The following is an 11579-nucleotide window of genomic DNA, read 5'->3' as shown; positions in this document are numbered from 1 at the left end:
CAGATTTTAAGGCTTTTATTCTTTTTTACCCATGCCATGAAAACAATATTTACACCAAATCTGACAAAAGAATAAGAGGAGTTATGTGCCACTGCTGACAGTGTTTTCTTAAATGAAAGGACTTTAAATTTCGTGGAAAGCTATGTAAACATGATCAAGGACTTAGACAATAACAAGAACTACATACAAATAATTAACAGTTCATAATCACATGGGAGAAAAAGATTGAATTAGAAACATGCAGAAAAGACTCCCGTAATTAACATATTTGGAAAAAAAAAATCATAAATGCTGCTATACAATTACAATACATATATTTATCAAATAAGATGAGATTCCCCTAGCCTTTTTACGGCATAGACAGTGTATTCATATTCACTGTGTCTACGGCTCAGCATAGTCATGTGGAACCCAATCCTCTCATTCCATCACTTTTAAACCTTCCCCAGGAACCCACTCACACCTGGGTGGATGGAGGAAAATCGGAGTAAAGTGCCTTTACCAAAGGACGCAGCACCATGCTGAAACAAGGTCTCTAACTCTGTGTTGAACCCTGCATCAAAAGTCCTGCATCTGACCGATTCTGCCAAGGTGCACCCTTACCAAATAAAAGCATTGTTATTAGAAAAAGATAGAAAGAAAAAACAATCATATCATAAGCAAGAGAAATAGGTGATAAAGAATTGGTATTTGGCAAATGTTCTCCCGAAAATAAGGCATGTATGTATTATAAAAACAATAAAATTAAAACAAGAAATATTACATGAAAAGAGGTGAAATGGTATAATTCTCAATCAAATAAAGCTCTGTAAAATGTACAATTGTTTCTCCTGATACATATGAAACATGGCAGAATCAGGAACAAAAATGTAATGTCTCCAATACTTTTCAGCAAGAAGGCAGCAACTGACTGACCATTTCTGAATATTACACTACAACTTTTTCTCTTTCAATTTTGCTCCTGGTTATGCTGCCATCAGTGGGAATGAATTTGCCAGGAAATGAATAGACAGACTGATAATAAAGAATCTGAAACTTCACCCAGTCCAGTTTGAAATAAATGTTCACTTTCATGTCATAAAAGAGCTTTGGAAATAAGAGTGGAATCACTGGGACAGACAATATACTCTTTTCAGATCTGCAGTACCTTCATGGAAACATTCTCTTAATTCAGAAGGAAACAGCACACTCAAATGACTACGTGCAGGTTATACATTACACCTAATTCCAGCTTATGAAAAGTGAAAAAAGAAAAGAAAGAAAATTTTTTAAATCCATGGTGCGTAGTTTATAATGAACATAGTCAAAGGCATAAACAATCATCTTCTGAAATCTGTCATTGACTGGAATAAACCAACACTGTGTCAACACATTAAACATTCCTTGCTGTTTCCACTTCAGGATGTTTCAGTAAGTAAAGCTTTTTTGGTATGATCATCATTATCTAACAGCTATCTATGACTAGTATGAGGCCAAACTTTATGTTTCTAGACATTTAAATGAAGCACAAAGTCATATTCTCCTGAATATTTTGTATTCAAAGTGACTAGAAACATAATAATAAAACAAAACCAGCATCAGATAAGCAAATCTTCTTCTTCTTCTGCCACGTTCCCTAGATAAGCAAATCAATTAACCAATAAACACCCTCCAACTAAATTGTTGTTTTTTAATCCAGTTAATTTAAATTAGTTTGATAAATGTAATTTTTTTTGTAAATATCAAAGGACGATCAGTCCAATGGAAATCCCCCCCCCCTCCAAATCCCCCCAATCCCCTCCCAGCCCCCCAACACCCCCCCCCCCCCCCCCAAGACCCCCCCACACACACACCAAAAGGGGGTAACTACCTCAAACAACAGTAGTTTGTCTTGTTTGCTTCTTCTATGTTATTTTAGACGCATCGAAACCACAATAATCTTTTAATCTCCTCCTTAAAAAAATAACATATAAAAACATTCATTTTGTCTTGAAACTACTTCCTGTATAATGTGTGTGTGTGTGTGTGTGTGTGTGTGTGTGTGTGTGTGTGTGTGTGTGTGTGTGTGTGTATGTTTGTGTGTGTATATATGTGTGTGTGTATTCTGGACACCATCGATGACAGAAACTTTAATTTCTTCACAAAATATATATTCCCCATTTATCCATTGAAAAAAAGGAAGAAGAACAAAAACAAATTCCTCTGACATTAATGAATCATGTTCAGTCACAGCATGCACAACACAAACATTCAACATCAACCTGATGATCAAACTTACTGAAGACCAATTCAACATGAATACACTGCCAAATTAGCCACAACAAATCAAAAAGTTTACTCAGCTTGTTTACTACTAATCAAATGCTGATGGTTTCACTCAAAATAAGAGTTAATTTCTTTGATTCCTGTAACTATTCTAGCATTTTAACAGAAGTAACATGTTGGAAATGAAACTTTTTTTTTTTTTTTTTAACCATCACAAACTTTCAATCTAGGTGCATAGTCCTACAGACTATGAATTCATTTCACTTCATCAACAAGTCATTATCAACTTAGTCAATTTCACTATCATCCCAACAGGCCTTTTAAGCATATTTGTCTAAAATAAAACTGATGTTAAAAATGTATTCACTTAAACACCAACATTAAAGATATCTTAATCAATAACACCACACACTTAAAAGTAAACTGAACAATCTGATGCCCTGTTGTGCACAAATTCAACAAACACCACAAGACTGGCACACATTTTCAGCAAAATCATTTCCTCTTTAAGAACAGATAAAGCTTCCATTAAAAAATAGAATGAAATAAAAATTTAAAAAATCATTAAAAAAAAAGTTTCATAGTGTATACTGTTACAAAATGCTGTCATTTCTGACTGATTAGCAGGAATCAAAATCATGTAACTTTGGATTGGCCAGCTGCCACAGAGACAAGGGGAGACTACCTCACAGCTAAGCTTGAAACTGATGTGAGAAAGCAGTTGAAAAACACTCACTTGATTTTCAAATGTTGTCTGACTTAACAGTGAGTACCAGTATGTGACAAATTGGCACAAGATTCAACATAAAAAAAATACAATAGAAAAATACAAAAATATATTTCCAAACCAAGTTGGATATTTTTCACACTGATTTTTGGCTGTGTCTCAACCTTACAAACCTGATACAAAATTGCCCCAACTGAGGAACGCAATAATACTCATGTAGGTAAGAGTGTGGGGAAAAACATGAAAAAGAGGGCAGGAAAACAAGCTCCCATCAATCTTTGTTACTTCCAAACAGTAAAAAGAAAACAAACTGAACATTTGCCAGCTGCCTCTGTAGAGGAAAAAAATCTCAAGCGCTGACAATAAAAAAAAAAATGATCATGCATTCAGTATGGTCACACATTTCTATCCTCATCCCTTGGAAATCCTTTTCAATGGAACTTCTGAGCTAAACAGAATAAGCTTCTATTTTAACTAACACTGGTAAAATGACTACCATCAATCAATTGTGTCAGAAAACAACGCTAAGTTTTGTGAAAAAAAAAAGAAAAAAAAAAGAAAAAATGTAATTAACAGTGATATGACTGTCATAACTGTGGCAATATTTTTTGGCATCTTTACAGTTATTGAGCCCTTCCCACAAGTGAAATGTCATTATGGTTAAAATGTATGGAAAGAACTAATTCTTCCCATTTTAAGCGAAATCTGGTCTTGCCAAATAAAATATTTCCAAAGAAAAGAACATGTTAAAGTTTAACACACACACACACACACACACACACACACACACAAACAAACAAACACACACACACACACACACACACATACACCCCCCAAAAAAACCACAGGGTTATTACATTAATTCATGTTGTGTGTAAACACACATGTGCCAAAAATTAATCATACTTTCTGAATCTACAGAACAGTGTCATATAACTATTTTCCTACATGGCTACAAAGTCTCTTTCAGTCATTCTTCATAGGCTGTCAACTCTATCTTAGTCCTTTTATTAACACACACACACACACACACACACACACACACACACACACACACACAAACAAACAAACACACACACACACACACATACACCCCCCAAAATAAACACAGGGTTATTACATTAACTCATGTTGTGTGTAAACACACATGTGCCAAAAATTAATCATACTTTCTGAATCTACAGAACAGTGTCATATAACTATTTTCCTACATGGCTACAAAGTCTCTTTCAGTCATTCTTCATACGCTGTCAACTCTATCTTAGTCCTTTTATTAATTTTTAACCAGTTCAGGTAACTTATTTTGAAACAATTTGATTTTTGTCTATATGTCACCAACATGCATGATACAACAATAAGCACTCAAGTAAAACAATGTACACATATGTGAAAAGAATGTACATAAGTATAATCATGGATATTTTCAAACCATGTCAGTTCTGAAAAGATTAATTATTTTCCTTCCAAATAACAGAGATCCTAAAGGCCAAATACTCTAAGTCCTTATATCTGTGACAGTCAGATATATATTTACAGCAAAATCCCTGACCCCATTCAATGGAAAATGTCACAAAACCACAACCCATAAAAGCCACACATACATTATCTCAAAACAAAGACAGTGACTTGTCAAGGCGAAGAAAGACAGGTCACTGGTTTCATGATCACTGCATAGTACTCTATGAGTCCATCCCTTCATTCTTGTTCAGATCTTTCACGTGGTTTCTGTGATCACTGAAGAGTTCTGACAATAACAGACAGCTGAAAAGACATATAATGTGACAAGGACCAGTTAGTTCTTGTTTACATCTGCTGCTCAATGCACGCACCTGCAGCTTATGCAAGTGCACATTTTCACTCACGCACAATGGCATGTTCGGATACAAATTTACAGACACAAACAAAGCATGAGAGACACGTGTTTAAGTGCTCGAAAGTGCCTTCATGTAGGCTCTCTTTCTCTTTCCAGGTATTCAATGCCATGCTAATCTATTCACTTCAAATGGGAATTTATAAAGTACACTATAGCACAGGAAAGAACATGAGCAACACTGACTTATGACAACACCCTACCACCATACCTCCAAAAAAGAAGAAGAAAATCTCCAAAGCACAATGGAATAAGAACATTGGAGAAGCAACGTCTGGGGACACTGCATTTTCTATAAGAACTATAATTCAAAAAGCTACCTCATTCCCCCACCACCTCACAATACATTGTAATACGTTAGACTTATTCACAAGTAAACACAAAAGATACATTTTCCAAACGTCATCACAGAACCAGAGACCATCATGATTGAGCATTCATCGATAGTGCCACATTAGAGGCTAACACAGCGGACACTGTCGCAGTCCTCACTGCACCGCCTTGGGTCGGCTGTTGAGGTAAATGAAGCCCACAATCAGTGACACAATCACCCCCAGCACAGGCAGCACCACCTTGAGGATGTTCTGCTTGTTCGCCATGTTCTCCTGCTTCCGGTCACGCCGCTCTTTGCGCGATTCCTTCACCTTGCCCTTCAGCTGCCGCATGGTGGATGTGCCGCTTAGTTGTGGGTCTTGTGACGGATCAATGTGCAGGGAACTGCAGACTTCACGGCTGAGACAAAAAGGTTCACTGTGTGCACCAACAGGGGCAAGCGTGGAATCTCAGTGTTGATCTGTTTGTGTAATGATACTGTAACACACACACGCACATGTGCACACACATACACACCGATATGTGTGACGGGACATTAAACAAAAATTCCTCCTACACATACACACACAAGCACACACACACACATTTGCTTTCCAAAGAGGAGGAACATGAAGCATTAAATGTACTCAATAATTCTGCCTTGGTAAAGCTTTAATCCTGAAAAAAAACCTGACTTTGCCCGGTTTGGACAATATAAACTAAAACCCTAAAACATTGACTGGAGTGTGGATCATGTGTATATATTATATATGTGTAAAAAAAATATAGAGATATTTGATCTGCTATCCATATCCCACTTCATCAACTGAGCTTAGATGTTAAAGTTGGAAATCTTAATCATAAGACCTGAAAAATTCTGCAAATCCACACAAAGTTGAGTACATCCATACATAGGGAAGAGACATCGATGTGCTATATTTAGAAGGAATTTTTTCAACACGCATACAGGGAACAGTCCCACCCATACATTGGGTACTTTGCTAGCCATGGAAGCAGTCCTTAACACTTCTTCAATCTTCTCACATATATCTTTAAGCTCTATATTTGATCTTCTTGCCCAAGAGAGTAAAGAGAATATTCAAAGAGAATAACTATTCTGCAGATGATTTTCGGAAAGTTATTTCTGACGAGGTTCTTATGGTCAAACTTTCACAGGCATAAGTTCATAGCCCTATTTCTACAGTCCTTTGATGTACTTCAGAATTGTGTTAATGGTTTCTGATTATTATTATCATTATTGAATTGCTACTGTTAAATGTAACTGCATGTTAGTTATGGTTGGGGTTTTTTTTGGTAGTTTTCTACTTTTTCTGTTTTCCTCTTCCACCCCCACCCCCTCCCCCAGTGAGCTTGAAGTCTAAATTTCTATTCAAGTATTTTTCTCCAAGGATCCTACATTCCTCTACAAGGTTGGAATATGTTTAAATATAATTATAAACAGGATTGTACAGCCACAATTTAAAAAAAAACACTTATTTTGTATTCATGTACACAGAGTAAAATGTGTGGTACTGGAACAGGGCATTGGAGAAAACAGTCCCAATTCCATGCAAGGAAATCAATGATACAAAACACACACACACACACACACATACACACACACAAACACACACACAGTGTTGCACATATCAAAGTAAATATATGAAATATAAACGTATAAAATATAACGCCTGAAGCTGGCTTACAGTGACAAACCACCTGGGGAACAACGAGTGTTTAGTGTGATTGCGTATTCGGTGCTGGGAGCATATGTTACACTACATCGTTGGACAGCATACACAGACACGTACACACACAAGTATGCATGTTCTGCGTGTTTCTGTGACTGTGTGTTCTCGGGTCTGTTTCTGTATATCCACGAGACAAAGCAAAACACATTCCACAAATCATTTGCCTTCAGTTCGATGATATCTCCAGTTAAACTTCGTATAATATACTTACAATCAAAGCTGTTATGGCAGCAAAAATAAAATTCAAAATCCTGGTTTGTCACACGTTGTTTTGATGGAAAAATTCTTTTCAAAGGGAGTTCACTCCAGACCGAGTCCTTTGACACGAAAAGTGCAACACCGTTAAATGTCATTATGTGCACAGTCACTATGTTAATGTCACATTTCGAGATCGCCAAAGAAGATCCCATCGACTTCCTAAAAGGCGGTGTAAAATGGCAACTCGTTAACAAGAATGAACATGGAAGATGCAGCCTACGAATAGGAAAAACAAACATACATGCAGTAGTAGTAGTAGTAGTAGTGTAGGGACTGGCATTTGACTGCCAAGGCCTCACGGCCTTTTTTTTTATGTCCCCTTCAATATCGGTCTTTTATTTGTGGGATACATATATATATGTTTTCTTTTACATGTTCTGTAAATCACTCATCAAAGTCAGTAATTTTTTCTTTTAAGCTGATGTTCATGTCAAGGAGGTTTTTGAACACATTAGTATTTTGTGCAAGTTTAGTTTCCAATGGAGTGCATTCCATATATGTGCAATTCTATTAGCTAATGAATTTTTCCTCAGGTTAGTATTACAATGCTCTTTACAAATTTTCATCATTGAATTTCTTGTATTCTCATAATCTGACATTCTAAAAACATTATTCACATTGACTTCACTATAGCAATTTAACATTTTGTATGTTTCTATTAAATCCCCTCTTGGCCTTCTTCAGTCCCTTTAATGAATGCAGATTTAAGTATATAAGTCTCTGTTGATAGCTCATAGATTTGCATTCTTTTAATATCTTAGTTGCTCTTCTCTGTACCCTTTCTATAGCTATAGATTGTCTCTTGAGGTATGGGTGCCACACAATATTACCATATTCCACTTGTGATCTAACTAATGCTTTATACAGTTTAAGAAATATATCTTTATAGGTAAATGTTCTCTTAATTATCCCTATCATCTGGTTGGCTTTATTTATTATATTCTGTATATGTATGTCAAAAGATAGTTTATTATCAAAAAAATATGCCAAGGTCTTTCTCACTTTGACATTTTTCAATGTCCTGTGTAGTGTCTTCTATTGTCATATGGTATTTGTTTTCTGGATTTTTTCTTCCCATGTGCATTACTTTACACTTTGATACGTTAAAATATAGATTCCATCTATCAGTCCAGTCTTGTAACTTATATCAGTCATTTTGAAGTGTAGTATTATTTTGTGCATTGCCATAAATTTTAGTATCATCAGCAAATATTTTGCATTTGCTTTCTATACTTTCAGGAAGGTCATTTATGTATATTGTAAATAGCACTGGGCCAAGTATGCTACCTTGTGTTATACCACTAACAACATTTTCATTTGTCGACATTTTTTCTCCAATTCTAACTTAGTTACCTGTGTTCTTTCTGACAAGAAGTTTTCTGTCCAGTTCAGTATACTTCCAGTAATACCATATGAAGCTAATTTTAATAAAAAGTCTTTGATGTGGTACAGAGTCCAATGCCTTTCTAAAGTCTAAATAAATTATGTCTACAGGTTTACCCATATTTATCATTTTTGTGAGATCTTCAATTACTTCTAAGAGCTGTGTTGTACACGATCTTCTCTTTCTAAAACCATGCTGACAGTCTGCATACAGACTGTTTGTTGTCATGTGTGATACTATTGCATCCCTGATAAAGGACTCCAAAATCTTACACACAATACAAGTCAAGCTCACTGGTCTGTAGTTTCCTGGTTCATGTTTTGACCCTTTTTTATATATAGCTGTTACCTCAGCCATTTTCCAATCTTTCGGTAGGGAAGCAGATTCAAGTGATTTATTATAAATCATACTCAAAGGAAGAGCTAACTCTCTGTTCTATTCCTTTAATATTCTTGAGGGTATTTTGTCTGGTCCTTGTGCTTTGTAGGGGTCTAAGGCATGCAACTGTTTTTTCTACTGCCAATGGAGTGACTCTTAAGTCACAAATATTAACGTTTCTTGACCTGGAGCTTTCTCCAAGGTCGGGTAAATTTGTCAAGGTCTCTTTAGTATACACACTTGCAAAGAATTTACTAAGTGTTTCTGCTTTTTCTAGATCGTTTTCTGCTAAGCTTCCATCTTCTTTTTTCAGTACCCCTATTCCTGTACTAAGTTTCGTTTTTTCTTAAACATATTTCCAAAATATTTTAGGACTTTGCTTACATTTTTGGGCTAACTTTCTTTCATAATTTTTTTTAATGGCTTTTTAAAAATGATTTTGCAGCATTTATTCCTTTCTTTGATGTAGCATAGATAGGAGTGACCTAACTTAGTTCTTAAGAAACGCTTATATAATTTATATTTCTTTCTGATGATTCTCATTATTTTGTTGTTCATCCATGAGGGTTTGATTTTTTTCTCCTGTCTATTTGACACTTTTGGTATATATATATATATATATTCATATTTTTGTGAAGTATAGTCTTTTAGTCATTCCAGCACTGGTTAACGTCTTTTCCATCCCAATCCATTGATGCCCAGTCCACTTTACTTATCATTTCTCTCATTCCATTATAGTTTCCCCTTTTTAAGTCAAAATTACACTTTTTTCTGCTTTTTCTTTCACCAATGAAATGTGGAACTGAAAAACCAACATATCATGGTCACTCTTTCCCAGGGGATCTAGGTGGTTGATATCTGATACTAAATTGTTTTCATTTACTATTACCAGATACACAATACTGGGTTTTTGACCTGGTCTAGTTCTTCTTGGTTTTGACACCTTTTGTATCAGGAATGCATCACGTAAGCATTCAATAAATCTATTGTCTGAAGGGCCTGTCCAAGTACCATCCCACTGTGTAGCTGGATAATTAAAATCTCCCATGATACATACTTTATTGAATTTTGTTATTTCTTTTGACTTTAAGAGCTTCAAATAATCTGTCTGTGTTTTGTTCTGATGAATGTGGACTTCTGTATATACACCCCATTAAAACTCTATCATTCGTACTTTCAAATTTGCACCATACACTTTCTTCAAAAGTAAAATTTGTTAATGTAGGGCATTCTTGTGCTTTTAAAGGTTTGTGTACATACAGGGCCACACCTCTCTTTTCATTGTTATTAGTAAATATATCATAATTTGGGATATTACAGTGCATTTTGAAATTGAATCTATTGTTCTGGTTTTTTTGGAACTGTCTCTGTGAGTCCAATAACATGCGGTTTTATTTCCCCTACTCTTATCTTGAGTTCCTCTATCTTATTGGAGAGGCTGTCTACATTACTATATAAAGAACACAATCACAGGAAATCTGAAAGTCTTTAAAATTATTTACAGTCTGTTTTACATTGTCAGGTTGCAGTCACTCCTCATCTGTCTTGGTCTGTTTTTCCTTCACTTTGTCCGACAATGTCTGGCCCTCAACTTTTGTCTTTTTGACTATTTGGCCGTTTCTGATAATTAAATCCTTTTCCCCTTTGGCCATTCTTTTTTTCTGTCAGTAGATCTTTGAATTTTTGTCTTTCTATTGGTGTCATATCATTGTTTATGTACACCCTTTTCTTCGGGTCACTAATTCCCTGATTTGTCATTGTTGCTTTTTCATGATTTCTTTTTTTCTACTGTCTGTGGTCACAGTCACTTTCAGCATTCTAGGTCTGTTCCCCCCTTGTTTTCCCAAACTGATTGGATTTGTCAGTTCTCTTTTATCAACTGCCACTTGGCATTTTCCCATTATTTTCATGATTTCATCCATGTCATCTTCTTTCCTTTCTTCTGCAGTTGTCCCTTAACACCTGCATGTCCCGGGCAGTATGACCATGTGAGTTTTTTAATCTGAAAGTTGCGCATTGCCTTATGCCACTCTGGGCTTCCCATTCCGTTTTCAATTTTCTGTATGAGGTTCATTGAGTCGGTTAGAATCATGGCATGTTGGTTTCCGGGCGTATGGATGGACGATAGCCACTGGAGGGCATGTGTCGCAGCTTCAACTTCCATCGTTAGGCTGGAGGTTGTGACTTTGTAGGCAGCATTCTCTTCCCTAACTGTTTTTCCATTTTGTTTCGCAGTGAATCCCCAACCGGATTGGTCTTTGGTGACTGAGCCATCTGTGTATATGATGATGTCCTCTTCTTTACTGTTTTCTTCTATGAGTAGTTTCACTTCCGCATCAGTTTTGCCCTCTGGTCATTCCCGACAATGTCTTCCGAGAGTGGGTGAAATGGCTGTGTTGAATAGATGGTTGAGGTTTTCGGGGTTTTTCTCCCATTCTTTTGTTTCTTTCAGGTCTTGTAGTCGGCATACTAGCTGGATTGTGTCTTCTGCTTGCCCCATCCATGATCTTCCTCGTCCTAGGCGGCTGCCTTTTGGTTCTTTGACTGCGTCATGCAGTGGGTTTTGAGGGTTTTCTAATGCTTTGAAGTAGGTCTTGACCTGTTCTAACTTGTTTCTGGCCTGCACTGAAGGAAGGTCAAGCAGGTATCGCATGG

At 36.2% G+C, this 11579-nt stretch overlaps 1 protein-coding gene across 2 annotated transcripts; it reads right to left on the bottom strand.

Annotated features, from left to right (window-relative positions):
* LOC143289085 (single-pass membrane and coiled-coil domain-containing protein 4 homolog) lies at window positions 1-7218 on the bottom strand. 2 transcript variants are annotated; one of them, XM_076597924.1, is made up of 2 exons: window positions 7116-7218; window positions 1-5573 (listed from the first exon to the last, which is right to left on the bottom strand). In XM_076597924.1, the coding sequence occupies exon 2, from the start codon at window positions 5504-5506 to the stop codon at window positions 5330-5332; it is 177 nt and encodes a 58-aa protein (XP_076454039.1). In that variant the 5' UTR covers window positions 5507-5573; window positions 7116-7218; the 3' UTR covers window positions 1-5329. The 2 variants fall into 2 exon arrangements, with proteins under 2 accessions (XP_076454039.1, XP_076454040.1); XM_076597925.1 differs by having other exon boundaries at window positions 1-5651; window positions 7116-7189.
* Window positions 7219-11579: the final 4361 nt, after the last annotated feature.

Source organism: Babylonia areolata, chromosome 13, assembly GCF_041734735.1.
Source record: "Babylonia areolata isolate BAREFJ2019XMU chromosome 13, ASM4173473v1, whole genome shotgun sequence".
NCBI classification, from domain to species: Eukaryota; Metazoa; Mollusca; class Gastropoda; order Neogastropoda; family Buccinidae; genus Babylonia; species Babylonia areolata.
This window is presented reverse-complemented; position numbering and strand designations above follow the sequence as displayed.

What these genes read in the sequence shown, in the direction of transcription:
- LOC143289085 (XM_076597924.1), bottom strand. Translation starts at nt 5,506, where the DNA reads ATGCGGCAGCTGAAGGGCAAGGTGAAGGAATCGCGCAAAGAGCGGCGT.